This window comes from Gavia stellata, chromosome 8 (genome assembly GCF_030936135.1).
Source record: "Gavia stellata isolate bGavSte3 chromosome 8, bGavSte3.hap2, whole genome shotgun sequence".
Lineage (NCBI taxonomy): Eukaryota > Metazoa > Chordata > Aves > Gaviiformes > Gaviidae > Gavia > Gavia stellata.
Window position 1 is genome coordinate 13,640,425 of NC_082601.1, and position 16,625 is coordinate 13,657,049.

The 16,625-nt window shown below is 43.7% G+C and overlaps 1 protein-coding gene across 1 annotated transcript in view; it reads right to left on the minus strand.

Annotated features, from left to right (window-relative positions):
- SLC15A2 (solute carrier family 15 member 2) overlaps positions 1-16,625 on the minus strand; it is a 39,005-nt gene that overhangs the window by 9,540 nt on the left and 12,840 nt on the right. The window contains exons 7-16 of the mRNA XM_059820401.1: positions 14,616-14,693; positions 11,869-11,951; positions 10,535-10,621; positions 10,114-10,203; positions 9,717-9,761; positions 7,521-7,553; positions 6,358-6,446; positions 4,235-4,316; positions 2,212-2,337; positions 1,250-1,414 (exon numbers count right to left, since the gene is read on the minus strand). Coding sequence (XP_059676384.1) covers positions 1,250-1,414; positions 2,212-2,337; positions 4,235-4,316; positions 6,358-6,446; positions 7,521-7,553; positions 9,717-9,761; positions 10,114-10,203; positions 10,535-10,621; positions 11,869-11,951; positions 14,616-14,693 — 878 coding nt within the window. The remainder of the gene's footprint in view (positions 1-1,249; positions 1,415-2,211; positions 2,338-4,234; positions 4,317-6,357; positions 6,447-7,520; positions 7,554-9,716; positions 9,762-10,113; positions 10,204-10,534; positions 10,622-11,868; positions 11,952-14,615; positions 14,694-16,625) is intronic.

Consider the following 16,625-nt stretch of genomic DNA (forward strand, 5'->3'; position numbering starts at 1 on the left):
GGCAAGCCCTGCAACACAGCAGTGATGCTGGCTTTGTCTTCCTTGTGTTGCAATGCTGGAAAAGCAAGTATAATTTACCACACTGTCTTCCACACCTCCCTTATCGACAGCAGAGAATGACAGGTCAATAGCATTACCCAACAGCACGGCTGTTCCCCAGCGCATGGGAACCTGCCCGTGCCAGGGTGGGCATTAATTTAAGTACAGGCTAGATAGCTAGGGCGGCACAGAGATGTACTGAAGCTCAGAGATGGCTTTGCTCCAGCCTGTCACAGGCTTTCACTTCTTAAGGACTGTATGAAAATCACTGTACGAGTATCCATTTCTTAAGGTAACAGCACACAGTCATCAGGGTCACAGGGAAACTTAACAACATTGTGCGATAATGAGCCCCAAGCTCTAAACCATAAAGCAGAAAAAAACCCCAATGTTAGGGGGAAAAAAAAAAAAATCTTAAAACGCCTCATTTTTAAAAACAGTTACGTGATTTCTGCTACACAATATTGAAAGCTTGGTGTGGCAACCCTGCAAGGTAGGAGGCTGAGGAACTGCAAAGAGAATTGATATTTTAGCATGAGGACGGATTCTTATGGCATTTACACACCTGCCACAGCATGCAATAACACCATTCATTTCAAGAGAGCTTCTTAGGATACAGCTACACATAAAAGATATCAGAATCCACCCCTATACATCCCATATGCCTCTCTCTGATTGTTGCAGCAACACACAAAAGTCCAAATGCAGCCAGCTCTGCTGCAGAGCCTGAAATGAGCGTAATCATTTATTCTGTTCAGCAAAACAAATGAGCCTTCTGTGCATTTTCACTAAACGCTTGCAATAACTAAACCCAGAATCATTCCTCTGATGCTTTTATTCCATGCCCAGCCCTAGAGCCTCTTTAACATCTTTGCTTTATAGAACCATCATTGGGGGAAAATCTCTGGCTCTATGTTTCCTCAGCTTTCTCAAGCTCTGCTGCCTAGCAGGCATGACTCTGCTCTCCCACTGCAGCATTCACTGGATTAAAGTGTGCCCAGAAACTCTCAGATGCCATAACGCCTCTATTAATCAAACAGCAGAAATGTGTACAGATCCAGCGCCGCCAGCAAAGAAGTCAGGTTTAGAGCATCTGAGAGCAATCAGACAGACATTGCAACTGAGCAAATGAATTAATGAGCCTATTACCCCATTGTATCATCACAGCCATTGAATTAATACTGTATTTACACTTCACTCCCACACTCACTAAGCGGCTTGATAGGCTTTCTTCTGCCTCAAAAACAATTAAGCTGTATACTGATTTTTCCTTCACAGTGTAGTTAAAAGCAAGAGACAATCCTTGATGTTGCAGGGTGAAGCGAAGGCTCTGTTGCTCTCCATTCAATATTAATTTTGAGTACTCAGCTGGGTTCTGTGGAAAAAACAAACTTGGTTATACTTCTTCAGATGAGAAAGGATCTGGTTCTTCCCACCAAGTGCAACCCTATCCTCTCTTCAAGGGAGCATGTAAAGAGAGGTTAACAGTCAGAGCTGTCTTCTACAGCAAAGGACCTATGTTGACCAGTAGGTTTTGGGCTGGTCAAGCCAGAGCCTGGACAACCTTCCCTTGCCGGATGCAACCCAAATGTCAGGGAACACCTCCTGCCCACACAGCTACCCTTTCCCCTGGTCCTGCTCTGCCTGGACGGGACCACATCTAAAACATGGCAGTCTGCTGGTGGCCAATGGCCTGCTGGGCTGAGTCCCAAACTAGCCTGACCTGTAAAGTAATCTGGAAGCTGAAATAGGAAACAACCCAGTACCCATGCACAGTTAATTGCCTTCCCATTTCTTTCCTCCTTTGCAGGTGAATACTTTTCAGATGCCATCCAGATCCAGGCAGCAATGCCTGGTCTGAACACCGAGAGATGTGAGTTGAATGTCTCTACATGCTCATCTCAGGATAATTATCCTTGATTCCTAATTACAAGTGAATGTAGTTAGCCATTTCTTCCTTTGCCATAGAAGTACGTCTCCAAATTTTCCATTTCTGTCTCATCAATGGAGATAATATGCTCCATTTTTAAGGCTATTCCCATGCACTTCTAAGGTGGTGGAGGAGAACAAGCTCTAGCATCTGTGGGCTTTATTAGAAAATGCCTGAAAAAAAGCCTACCCTTGCTTCAACAGGAAGCAAGTCAGGACCTCCAGCCCCACATATATGCTTACCTGAAAAGCCTCCACGGGCTGCTGAAATAGGTCCCGGTCTTGGATTGTCACTTGAACAGAGTTCTTTGCCAAATTCAGGACCCGAATCAAACTTTCTTCTGGGATAAGTCGAGGCATATCCGTTTCCTAATTAAAGTAAAAGGCTTTAAGTGCCATCTGTATGCTTTATTAGCACTTTAATACCTCTTCATTTTTAGCCATAATAGTCTTCCTTTCTGTAATGACACTTCCATCCCTTCCTCATCAGAAGTTGCACCGAGAGAAAACTGAACATAAATCTTATTTAGGGAAGTTTCCTCATAGTATCTCAATAGCCAACCTATCATTCCTCCCCAAAACTGCTTTTCACACGGCTAAGCATACAGGCTACACGACTGCTGGGTAAGTAGAACAATGTCACTGCTTTCCTTATACAGCTCCCTAGTGCCTGGATTTAACCAATTGCCATATCAGAATGGAAAAAATTGTGCTTAGCTTTCAAAAGCAGTGACCAGAATAATTACTTCCCACTGCAGTCAGTGACTGGGAAAAGAATTAGGCCAGAAGCTAAGCAGTTTTGAAAATCCCAGTCTCGCTCCATGTCTGTAATCAGTGCTTTTGCATCACTTGACACCATGCTATCTGACAGCCAACTGTGTAGATCTTATTCCCTGTTTTCTGAGAAAGGGAAGACAATACCTCCAGCACAGAGGTATCTCTTTCTGTCAGGAATCATTTCCTAGAAAGAGCACATCAATCAGTGTCAGTGTTGTACTACCTGCAAATCTAAAATTAATTATTTTTTTAAAAAAAGTTCTCTTTTTTTCCTCCCTTTATTTTCAAGTAGCTGCCAGCAATACTTCAGAGCTATTAATATTTTTCTCTCATCCTATAATTTGGGAATTGCAGGCAGGGCAGTTTGAACATAACTCAGTGGGGAGACACACTGTTAGAGAAGATAGGGTGACACTGATTTCCCTGTACCTATACACTGCTCTGGACCAAAAGGCCTGTTAATGTTATCCAGCAAATTCCATTACTGTGGCTTTTCACCTGCGCTACCCACAGCCAAGCCAAGGTGGGCCATCCTATCCTCATCTTTGCTAGAGCTTTTAGTGGCCTTCAGGGTAAAATTTCCATGCACAGGCAGGGAGGGACCTCTAACTCACCTTGCCTCTGCCCGGAGGAGTCTCCCACAGCCAGAGCTGCTGGTGGTGGCAATGAGAGCTCACGTAAAGAGATCAGAAAGAAGACCTGAACCCACAAAGTCTCATTTCAGCAAGAGACTTGTCAGTGGAGTCACCTGAGGAACCAGCAGATGTTAACCCAGGGCTGTGCGCCAGTCACTCTAACAGAACATTTCAAGTATACATGGAAGCTTTAAAAATTAATCCTATAGTAACTTTCATGAGACAAAGGTCAAAGTCTGCAGAAAACTGGTCATGGGCCAGAAACAAATGGTACAAATCTGCAGGGGCTAACATCAAATTTACAAGACATTTGCTGCCATCCTTTCTGGACATGCTTGGCAGTCCCTGATGCCCATGACTGCATTCACCTGCCTCACCGGAGAAACAATTTGGCTTGTAAAAAAACAGATCCCCATCCTAAAGTAGGAACGTAATTTAAAAAACCAAAACCACCACACGCACACACACAAAAAATGCCAAAGAATAAAATATAGGCAAGCTACAGCAAGAAATAGGAGAGAGAACAGACTACCTTTTGGGAATTAATCACTACCATTAACTAGATGTCTGTCAAGAACTTTGATGATGGAAATCTAGAATATAGACCAATACAGATGACCGGCACAGCAAAACTGCAAAGACTAAAAAGAGAGAAAGAGACAGAGAGAAAGACAGGGAAAAGTAGACAAAGTAAGAATTATCATTAGCAACTGGATTGGTATGCTTAATTGTAAAGGACACATTAAAAATTATGATCAAGGAACACAATGGTTAAAAGAATTATCTAACAGGCATTAATAAAAACACCCCAGGGAAAGAAAGTATTTCTGAGGAATCCCTTGTGCTATACTTACACTTATTTTGACTTCTACAATGGCTGCAAGTCCAAACGCCATCGCTGCAAGGATCATACCTGTTGCCATTTTCCTAATAGGTCTATGGAGCAAATGAAAGAGGTACCATTAAGAAAAAAAAAGTAATTTAAAATACAGAATACCATTCCTCAGAGCCAAAGATGTGCCAAAACCATCTAATAAACTGTCCAACAGGTGGCACTGGGGATGACATGCTGTTTAAATTGCCAATCATTTAACTTAAAACTATTCTATTATTCTGTATGAGGCCAGCACTGAGGCCAATTAAAACTGATATGCCATGAAAAAAAGCTCTTTGCTTGCAAGTTTCATATTATCTTGTTCCTAGCTCTTCTAGTGGGAATAGCTCATGGCATTATGTTAACCTGTGATGTTGGAAGGCACACTAGAAATTACGTATCTTCAAGCCCCTTTTGGGAAAGGCAAAAGAAAAGTAGAATGCTCTTTAGCAGCAGGAATGAGGAGCAGAAAAATATGTAGTTTGTGTCATCAATGTTTCTGACCATCTGTGGCATCATTCTGGGTTATTTCTCATGCCAATACATTTGCATTTCTAGAGAATAAAGAGCTTGCTTCTGAACTTGGAGCAAAACTAGTGCAACTCTACCGGAGTTACATGACACAGTCTGATATAAAGTAGAATAAAATAGGTCCAGAATGGCAGGTCCAAATTGAGTATTGAGTTGTTGAGATTTGAAACAAATCTGGTTCTAGATTCAGTGGTCTCCACTCTTTGTAATGGTCTGGGGATTCACATTCCAGATTGAGTGGGCTGTGGGAAATCCAGATTAGGAACCAAAATTCTGTCTCTCACTTACATGGAATAAGAAAATATTTACTGCTTGCATCTTGTAATAAAATAATGGTTTTGATCTTCAATGCTGCATTGGGATTTTGTAGCACAAACTTTTGCAGCCACATAGGCTAACACCCTGCAGGCTTCAGTGTTTCCACAGCCACTTCTACAGCTAGACTGGATAGGAGTCTGTTCATATCCTGCATCCAGGGGACAGAAACAGCATGGCGTTCAGTCCTGATCGGTGCATGAGTTTGTGCTGCTGGATGAACTTGTGCTGCTGGGTGAACTAGTCTGTGAACTGCTCATCAGGCAGGAAATTTTCTGTCGAGTTGGGGCTCAACTCTGTTGAGTCCAGGGCACGGGCTCACCCTGAGGTAGCATGGAGAAGAACAACTTCTGATGTGCGTCCTCCAAAGGGCACCATTGCGGGGCTGGACAATGTCTTTGATGTGTCTTTAGGTGCAAGTAATTCAGCATGATGGGAAGGGATCAGCAGGATGAAGGGGTAGGCTTCTGAGGCTACTTCTATCCCCATTTTATGTAGTTCTCTGTATCTAGCATTTTAGTTTGGACTAGGAACATGCTTTATAAGCCAATCTCCCACTCATCGCCCCTTGCCATGTTGTGGTTCACATTGAGAAGTGGTGCTGGAGCATGGAAGCTGTGTTCCTTTCAGCTGAAACTGCACTGGCAGAAGCACTCCATGAACGCACATAACATACTCCCACTGTTAAGGGCATCAGTCCCCAGAGGCAGACTACGGATACTCTGAAGTAAAATTCCCCAAAATACATAAAGTGGGTCTCAGAACCAACCTGGAGGTCTGCCCCTATTACACTGCACTTCTTGCTGACATAGACTATGAATAAAATGCTTGGGCCTTATGGAAATTCCCTTATGTACTCACTGGCTCAGATCCTAGTCTGGAATCTTCTTTCACAACATCACATGCAGCCCACATGGGACAGTGAATTTGGCCCCACAGGAACCTTTCAGGGAGGGAATTATTTAGGGGTGATATAAGACATAAGGTGAAGAACATGTTGATCAAATTCAAAGAGGGACTATTCATATCTGCTTTCAGGGAAAATCTGTACAGAACAGAATCCAACACCACTGAGTTTTCCCCTCTGAAATTTCCAGGGCCTATGGAAGAGAGTGACGCTGCCTCTTGGGTTTAAAGAAGAAGCAAGTACTGGGAAGGGTGAATGGAAATTTGTGTTTCTCCTCCTTAAAAGCTATTCTGCACACTTGCTGCAAAAGAAAAAGCACTGAGGCATCTGCATTGTCCCCAAGTACTTACGTGAAATTAAATTTGCACATGTTTATCAGGGGGTAGAGCCCAAGGTCAAAAATTGGGATGAAGACAAGAATAAGGAGTGGATTTAAGAACTGCAATACAAAAGAATGGGAGTTTAGTGACTAGAAAGCAACTTTCAGTAATTAAACTCATAAAGTACTGTCCTCCAGAAATAATTCCATTACAGAGAGGACATGAGAAAACACTTAAAAACCTCCTTTTAAAATATAATCATAGCTTGCACTTCGACAGCTTCTGCTATTTAGTTTTCACAGACATGAATACATTTTGTTCATATCCTCCCCTCCAAGAGGTAAGCAAGCATCGCTGGCCCAGTTTCCCTGAAGAGAGAACTGAAGCATTAAGTTTTTAAAGAGTACAAAATCCACTGACAATAGAGCCAGGAGACCTTCGGTGCTGTGGTGGGACCTTACAACAAATCAGCACTAATGGAAACATCTTGGGACTTCAGCAAAATCCCAGAGGAACAGGCACTATTCTGTGAGACTGGAAATTTGTCGCACTTACAACACAGCTTGGTAATCCCCCAGGAACTAAATTTCTCCTGGGAGGGGCATAGCTTGTCTGTCAGCCAGCAGTGGCAGAGCAAGAAAATAGAGAATGATGGAGAACAAGCAGAAATACTGTTTCAGTTTCAAAGGAAGATTTCAGGCAACAGAAGAGCTTTGAATTTCTCCAGAGCTGTTCAGTATAAGAATTGTAATCAACTGTGACAACACAGCACCATCTTGGAGCCTTCACATTTTCATCTTCCCTGCAGAAAGGGAGGAAGGAAACATATTTCAGGTACAATGCTCATCCCAGTGCAGGGGCATGTTAAAAGGTGACATGGCTTGTATCCTCCACATGCCAGCACTAGTTCAAGAATTATTATGGTGGCATGTCTCCCCACAACTCTGCACTATGCTGCAGGATTCAACCTCCGTGTTAGGACATCCTTGGGGTCTTCTGAACCCCAAGACTAAGCTTGCAAAACAGCTAGTGAGCAATAAGGCAGAGTCCACACCACAGCAGTCAGCAGGAGCACTGCTATTACCTTCAAAAGGGGCAGAAAAAGGCCACTGGTCCCATGAGAAAAATAAAAATGAGAGAGAAAAAGAAAATACATTTCTAAGGGTTATTTCCTACCCTATAATATCTTTTACCTGCATTTGGTCAGGCTGAAGGACATATATTCCCTGAAACAAAAAGACATTCCAAGTGATTCATAAACACCATAATATGACAGTGCAATATGGCAAATAAGAAACCGGTCTAGTAGAGGCCTTAGCAGCAAAGGTGGTTTCCTCAAATGCTTTATGTTGGCTTTAGCAGCTGATATTGTGCTCTTGACACTTGTCACCTAAGGACACAGTGTTTGATGAGAATCGTTTTACAGAAGGAAGCTACACTCAGTCCTTGATATATGGCAGCTGGGACAGCCTATGACAGGTACTGAGACCCATCTTTCAGAACAGCTGAGCCATGAACTAGGTGAATGGGGAGGAATGGCCATGTTAGTGCCCAAGTTGGGATCTGGGCTTAGAGCTTCCTCCCTCCCTGCTTCTATAATGGGAAAAGCCCAAATCCTCCAAGTGAGTGCTCTCAAGCTTCAGGACCCTCCGAGCTCTGTTGGCATTTCTCCCAAGCAACCCCAAAAGGATAACAACAGACTATCCTGGAGCCAGTGGGCTGCACAAACACCTCTTTCCTCCCTACATCTGCCAAGGGCACCTAATGGGCTTTGGTCAACTGTGACTTCTTGGTTTGAGCCAAAAGTCCTCAAGGCCATAAGAGGTGCCTCAACCTTGCATCACTGTACCCAGCCCCCACAATCGGGCAAGGTCAACAGGGATGGACGGAGGGATCTCAGTCCCTAAAAGGGACTGATGAGCTGTCTCCAGTGAGGGGCTGGTGTTTGTCTGAACTCCATGCAACGCTTTTCATTTGAAATTAAAATGAAGAGGGGGAAAAATTAGGAAGGAAATAATATCTTTCCAAGAAAGCACTGTGGGGGTTTGTCTCCTGTCTGCCAGGCTTGTCCTGAGCTGAATCTAGAATGGCTGCCTGTCTCTGCCAGCAGCTGCCTCCTGGGAGAGTGGAAACCACCGGTCACAACAAATATCCCCTCCTGCTACTTTGTGCACAATATACAAAAGTGCCATTAGGACACAAGCCTGCAAATATTTCACCTCACACTAAATCATCCCCTGTTTAACTCCGGGCTTCCTAGCTGAGCCCTTTGTCTGCAGAATGGAAAAGCCTGGAATATTACAAACATGAGCTCCAACAAGCCTAATGGTGGGATCACCCCAGTGTTGCAGTTAATTCTCGCCTTCATGAGTTGGGACAACTCACCAACTCACCAGTGGAGGGCGGATGAGACTGAAACACAAGCCAAAAATCTATCCAAGTTGGTGTGACAAAAATGCTTTGAATATGTCCTTCTCCACCAGGGAGAATTTAATAAGCAACACCTGGTGATTCTTAGATCTTCTGCTAATGGATCACTAAGTGCAGGTGAGCAAAACAGCAGGAAACAAAGTTTTTAGATACACATCACAAAGACTGCATGAACTTTCATTGTTTCGTCTTTCTGAGGTGTATAAATATTACCCAAGGTGTAGTCTTTTTCATGTCTCATTTGAATTAATTAAGCCTAATGAGTATCACATTCTGAGAGCCCAATTTTTAACAGGAGTGACATAGAAGGGCTCAAATTTTGGGCTTTGTCAATTTTAAACTGGAAAATGGGCATTTACAATCCTAAATTCTGATGTGAGCATCCACAGGTGAGATCTAGATGGCCTGTTAAAACATATATGTCTGGAAACCAGCTCTGTATGGTGGTTTCTTTAGGCAGATAGCTGATCCACATTTATCTGCCACTGCACCCTGCACCATTCACAACTTTGAAGAACTTTATGGCTACTCATTAATCCTCATCACATCTCTACCCTATACACAAGATCCCTGCTGGTTTTGAGAGACTACATTAATGTATCACCAAGTAAGCCAGAGCAGAAATATACAACTACAATAGCTCCCTGACTTGTCTGTCTTCAGTGGGAATAGCAGGCTGGAAACCCTACCTGCTCAAGGTCACAGAGCGACCGTTTGCCAATTGGTCAGCACTCCTGATCTTGCAGGCTGTTGATGGCTCCCCAGAGCTCACTCCTTGCCAAGATGTGCTGTAATGAATTGAACATGGCTGCACAGAGCCTCTCCCTTCTAATCACCAAAAGTGCAACTCACCCAGACTCATCAAGCAGATGCGCTTAGTACTGCGAGACTCCAGTTAAAAAGCAAGAGCAGTGATGTTACTACTAGTCTTACCAGCCCTGCTGACATTAAGTACTTACAAAATCAGCATTCATTTTTGTGGCTTGCAAAGTCCACCTGGATCCCTGAGGAGAAAACAAACAGCTGTGAAGCCTTCAGGATGTCCTATGGGACTAGAAAACATGGGGACAGATATGAAGACAGTGCTGGAGGTCTTATTTCCCAACTATTCCTTCCCTTCCCTGTAACACCTGCCAGTAGGCAGGGCACATTCTTCCTTCTCACCCTCCTGTGCCAGACATCCAGCAGGACTGCGAAGGGATGGCCAGCAGTGATGGTGGGCATTGCCTTAGCAAGCCCCTGGACAGCTGGTAGGAGCGTGGTGCTCTGTGTCCCCAGGATGCTTTGGTGTTACCCTGGAAGGACAGTGGTGCAAACCCAGGCCATCAGGCAGACCTGCAACGCTCTGTACTGTACCTGCTGATCAAACAGGGCCCAGAACATTGGCAGCGGTATGAAGAGGAAGAGAACACGTGTCACCATTTTAACCTCCCCAATCAGCTGTTTCTATAAAGGGAACAGGCAAAAAGGTAAGATGGGGGTGAAAAGCCAACAGGTGATCCAAGCCACAAAGCTTGAGAGCTCCTATTTCTTTCTGCATGACAGTTATTCATTGCACTTATTCATGATATTCGACATATTTGCAGTTCTGCATTTCAGTGCAGCACCTAAACTGTCCATTAAGGGTCAGGAGAGCACAGATGTGGGAAGGACAGGACAAACGAGAGCCCAGTGCATGTGAGGAGCGGTGTGGCCGGGCCAGTCTTACTGTCTCCCATGTCTGTCTGCCCGTCTCCCACCTTCCCCCTCCAAACCTGCCAGGTAGAGCATTGCTTACCGAGTATTTTTCTGATGCCCAGTCCAGCCAGTGATCTCTCTTTGGAATCTGACTGGAGCGGTTTTTCAGCCGGTTTTTAATAGCAAACTAGGGAGAAAAACAGGTGAGTAACTCCCTCGTGGTGTACCTGCCCTTGTCACATTCCCAACTCAAGGCTGCCCTCCCCATCCCCAAATGTAGGCAATGCCAGAGAATTGTGGGGGTTTTGCTGGACACTTCCAAAATCTTGGCTTGGATGCTTTGTGACCAATTCTCTGCAAGGGAAACTTCTGTGACATTGGTTGATAAAAGGTATGCTGTGGGAATGAACTACCTCATGGGCTTGTCTTTCAGAGACAAATCTGACAGTAGCCCCCAAAGACTGTTTCATCTTTGATTTAAAACCTGCTACATAATAAAGTTTTAAACATAATTTCTTCAGTTCTCTTCCAAAAAGCACCTGTTGGATTGACCACTGAGCTAGGGAGGAAATGCCTCATTATCCAAAGCAATGTCAGAACCAGAACTCTCACTCCCTTCTTGTTCTGTAGACCTTTCTTTGCATATTCGTGGTCCGGCCAATGCCTCATTCACTCCTAGACCAGCTTCCAGTTGGTTTCTCACTGAAGGAGAAATCAGCGACACCAAATTTGTAACTTGTTTGTTTATGCTGTGTGCTCCAATCACCGAACATACTGAACACAGCCACCCTGGCAAAAAGAGTAGCAGACCTCACTTAGAAATCCTATCTTTAAGATCTGGCCTGTTTCCCAAAGGTAAATCTGTCACTAGGATTGACCTAGGTAAAAAGTAAACATCTGCTGTTAGCAACAGCTTCCTGAAAAAGAAACATCGTTATCCACCTAATAATAAGAGAGTATTTTTTCACGTACTGTATTCAGCTCACACTCTAATTGATAAGGCTATAATGCAACTTTAGCAGGTGTCTCTTGCATTTACACGAACATGCTGAATGTGCATAATATGAATGTGTACTATTACTGTCTGCTGAACTGATAAACTTCAGCAAAATTACTCAGCTGAAAAAAATTGAGTCATAGATCTGATACTCTGTGAGTTTCTGAATTTTCCTTTCAGTTCAGTCTCCACCAGCATCTGCCACTAGTGGTTCTACTGACATCAACTGAACAGTACATGGAGCTAAGGAAAAACAATTGAAATGTTGAAAGAATAAACTAGGACCTAAATGTGTTTCTTCTTACTTACAGCTCATCAGCAACATTCCCAGGAGCAGCATACAGAAGAACTCCAAATGTCACCTCCCCTTTCCCTTTGCATTTTTCTGACCTGTAACCTCAGTCATGCATGAAAAAGAGAGAATGGCACACACTTACGCCAATGCATTTGCACACTTCCAGTAAGACGTTCCCTTGTGGTGGCGTTTTTCTGTACAGTCCACTTCCAGCAATGAACACAACTGAAAAATAATATAATCCAAATGGCAATTCACATGACTGAGGCTCAGTCCTTCACTGGCTTCTGGGAAGGATCTCCCACCCCTGTATTCAACAGAAATCCTCTGCCCTTGGGACTTACAGGATTGGACTTCTAACAAAATAAATATACAGGACTCCTTTAATGCCTTCAAACAGATGAAAATGCAACATCCTACAAGAGGCAGTGTGATCCCTTGGAAGTCACCATCATCTTCTCATGATCTGCTCTGGCACAACAGGCACCTCCACATCTGATTTATGCTGGGAATCAAAGCTTTGAAAATTCCCTCTATCTGCACTTTTTGTAGGCTAAACTTAAAATAAAATCCACATTGAATTGCTGCACCTGATGTTGGAAATCAGCCCTGACTCATTGCAACCGTGTGAGGATTAATCAAGATCCAATGTGGGCTCTGTGTACTTGCATCTCACACACATTTCAATGGAAACTGCCGTGAAGGTCACCGCATCACACACTTGTGTTAACAGAAATTACCTCCGTTTGTGGTTTCCACAAAGGGATATACAATTTAAGATATTGTTTTGTCTTGGTTTTCTCCCTCAAAGCACAAAGAATATTGGACTGCGGCTTCAAAATCCTGTCAGAGATGGGGCTACCTGATTACATATCATTTGTCCTGCTCTTTGAGAGCCTCTGAGCACATTGCAATTCCAAAGACGTTAGCAGGGAGAAGCACAATAAGAGCTGAGCATGAAACCCATATAACAAACCATCCTCAACTTTTTAAACTAACCCAATTGTCTGAGTCAGTCCAGACAATGGAGAAAAGCAGGCACAGGAGGCCGGAGACACTGCAGGGAACTCACCATTTCTCTTTTCTGACTACGAAGAGTCATTCTGACTCTTTTCTGACTACGACTTCACATTCAGTTTTGACTTGCAGAACTGTCAGAGAGACCTCTGAAGTCAGTTTAGGTGAGTCGCACTGAAAGACACTTGTCCAAAGTCACCCAGAGTGGGTAGTTGCACTTCCTGATTTTTAGCATCTCCCTGTGGACCTGTTGGTGCCTTTAAAAGGTGATTCATTAGGTTTGCTGAAATACCTTCTGGCAATGCCATTGACTCCTTTGGAAACTGAGGTTCCTGCATTAGGTTTGGCATTTGGAATTAAATAGTATCAATCTTCCCCCATCTTTCAGAAACTGAAGCAGTCCAGAAAATCTTGCTCTACAAGATTTCCATTCTGCCTCTAAATCTATCCTTGCTTTCCATCATCACAGGGAGAGGGCCAGTCAGGGCTGAAAGGGTATTTTCTCCAGTTCTGCATGCTGCTCACATAGTCAAATATATCACTTCCAAGAGCCTTTTAGCATGTTACAAAAGAACACAGAGCTGCTTTACCGGTCAGGCCGTGGAATCTGGCAGCAGGACACTAGCTAAAACCACATTTCGATTGATGCCTTCACCAAAACTGCAATATTTGCACGTCCATTTTCCCCTGGGCAACTACTACTCTGCTAGAAACATTCATCATACAATGGTGCACAGACAAGCCCGTGCTGCCTTAAACTGATAGGAACAGGCCACAGGGGAAAAGAGAAGCTTCCCAGGCCTGTGACCATGCACTTTTTTGAAAATAATTGCTGTAATATTAGCTGTGGCCTGATGACATTTCTCCAGTGTCCTGATTCTTCTCTCTCATGGAATTTTGAGGGGAGAGAGCAACATACACATTCTCTAGCAGATGAACTTTTCAAATCACAGATGCTATGGTGAAATCACAAAATTGCTTGGTCTCTCAATTAAGCTAACAAGCTGAATGAGAAGTCACCCCATGCTGTGTCAAAATCTCTCAAATAATAACGTAATTAGGGGACTGCTCCCTTAGCAGCTTGCAACTGTGAAACTAAAGCTAATAGGGTGTCCTCTGTATTGGCTACCAAGGAGTAACATTAAGAATGTGGAAATTGCTGAGTATTTTATAAGGGTTGAAGAAGAAATCTTGACAAGTACATTAAGGGGGCTAAGATGCAAGCTTTAGGAAGCAGAGTGATTGCGGCTACCTCCTGACACTCAGACAATAAGGGCTTTTTATTGCAACATAATAATAAGTTGTCACTGTAATTGTGGGAATTACTTCAGCCAAGCAAAGTGAGACAGCTCAGAATAAAGTAGCATCTCGTTCAGCTCCTTCTGTGATTTCTGCAGCGCAGAGATTCTGAAGGAAAAGTCTGAGCCATAAAAGATGGCCCCAAGCTGCAAAGAGCCTGTGGAAAGGTTAGAAGTTGCATGCTAAGCTTCTCTTCTATAAACTGAGGAATTCTCAGGACTGCTCAGATTGCAGTTCAAAGGCCAAGCCTGCTCATAGGCAAAGCTGCAAGCCATCAATTTAGTTGCCTCCCTTTGCTTTATAGAGCAAGGCAACCGTATTGTGAAACATCCACCAGACCACCCTCTCATCAATGTCATGATAAAGGATTGCAGAGAAACCATGGTCTGCCTACAACTAAGTGAACTAGTGATTATCCTTGCTGTTCTGAACTGTGGAACTGTTGGACGACCTTGAACCCTTGAGTCTCCCATCACAGTATCCATCCAGAGCTAGCGAATTCGTGCATTTTATCATCTATCCATGGACTCAGAAATGGTAACTCCTATTACAAGCATTATTGTTTCCACTCACCAAGCGCCAACACCATCAGTGCTGCTGGGACACCAAAAGCCAGTGCATAACAATCCTCTCCAAAACATTTCACATCCCCTGAAAAAGAAGTCAAAAATAAAAGCACCTCATTACAGTCAGACTTATGTTACTGGGGCCTTTGATTTGCTTCCCCTAAATCAGTAACTTCCCCTGGCTTTAAATCTTCTTCACTGGTGCTTGACACTGTGAATTGAATCTCCTTGAAACAGTTGTCCTCCCTTGATGAAGACAATTTGGAAGCAGGGTTAGTGTCTGCCAGCAAAAGCAGCGGATAATGTGATATTGATGAGAATGATAGAAGGGAAGGGGCAGACAAATAGGTAGAAAGTAGTAGTAGGAACTGTAATTGGAAAAAAAGCCGCAAAATTTAAAATAACCTGAAGCCATTCTGTATTTGCCTAGATCTAAATAACCAGTACTGTGTTTCCACATTATTTGTGCCAGCTGCATGAGTTATTGAGCTAAAAACCTGAATCTGATTCCTACTGTGGACAAAGTGGAAGCCAATATCCCTACTATATAAGTGGGAGCACAGGATTAATCTTAAAACTCCAGTTTCCTTTCTCACCACATTCCCAATCTCACTAGAGGCAGCCTGCTCTAAATGTCATGTCTTGCAATAACCCATCAGGAAGCCAGGTTTGCTACAGCATGGCTTTGATTGATCTGAGCTATGGTTCAACCCTGCACATCTTGGACCAGGTCAGTTCTCATACCATGTGAATTTAGAAGTTCAGTTGCAAACAGCAAGCCAGCAGTGGGGTCTGTGTTTGTATGCCAGTGGGTACAAATTACTGCATTCTTACATGCAGTAATAACAAAATGGCTAAAATAAGCTAACATAGTTAACAGGAAACCAACCCATGAAGCCTTCAGTTGTTCCTGTTTGTTGTCCCTGGGCAGTCACGGTCAGCTGCATAGCTGTGTGTGTGCATAGCATTTATTTACTTATTTTTAGCAAATTAGCTGAAATTCAAGAAAGCTGGCAGTGAGACATTATGGGTACACTGAACTTTTGACATGCAAAATGAGTTGGACTTCTCCACCTAAAAGTATATATTCCACATTTCTGCCAAATGCCTATGAACCGCATTTCTTGCTCTTCCAAGAAAAGTTTTCACACTTAGCGGAAATTTTATTCTTTCCCCATCCTCTCCACCTCATTTCCATGTTGCAACTAGTTTATTGCTAGGCTGTAGTGGCACAGGTTTTGATGTTCAAAGGGGACTGGATTTTCATCTGCCCACTGACTACATTGAGCAAAAGCCCCTTCCCAACAGAATGCTGACCTGTGGACACCGGTGAGAGAAAAGAGCATGAGATACAGCATTTGTCTTTGCCTGTACGCATGGTGTAAACATGAGACAAGCACAATTGCCCACAGCCTTGTGAAATGAACGGCCTGTTAAGATAACTACTCTGAACAAAGAAAGCTTCCTGGAGGCCATGGGATGTAATGAAAACAATTTCTAAGTTTGAAGGCTGCCTTGTCCTTGTCCCATCCCCATCGCCTATGGCCTGCTGCTCTGCCTCTGCCTGTATTTAGAGCACGCCAATCCCCTTGGCTTCTAGGCGCTGTGATACAATGAAGTAAGTACAGCAAGACTCAGGAACTAAAAGGGGTTGTGCAAGCTGGCTAGAATGTAAAGCAGGTCTTAAGTGGGGCATAGGTCTGTGCTTTGTCTTCAAGGCTAGTTGCTCAGGGCTGCAATCTTGCAAGCAGACCCACATAGACATGCCTGGGTGCCAGGTCAGTGCCCTCCAGAAGTCAGCAGCACACCACAGGAGGGAGAAGGCAGGACTTCAAAACCAGCCCTACTAAGTTTTTCAGCCTGGCACCTGCACAGGACAGCGGAGATCAGTTCCCATCCACAGGCTACCTGCAGGCAAGACAGGGGAATAATCCTTCACTGGCAATGGGGAGGATTAGATGACCATATAGGTCCTTCCACCTTTCATATTTTAATTCTGTTAAATTAAACAGTTCAG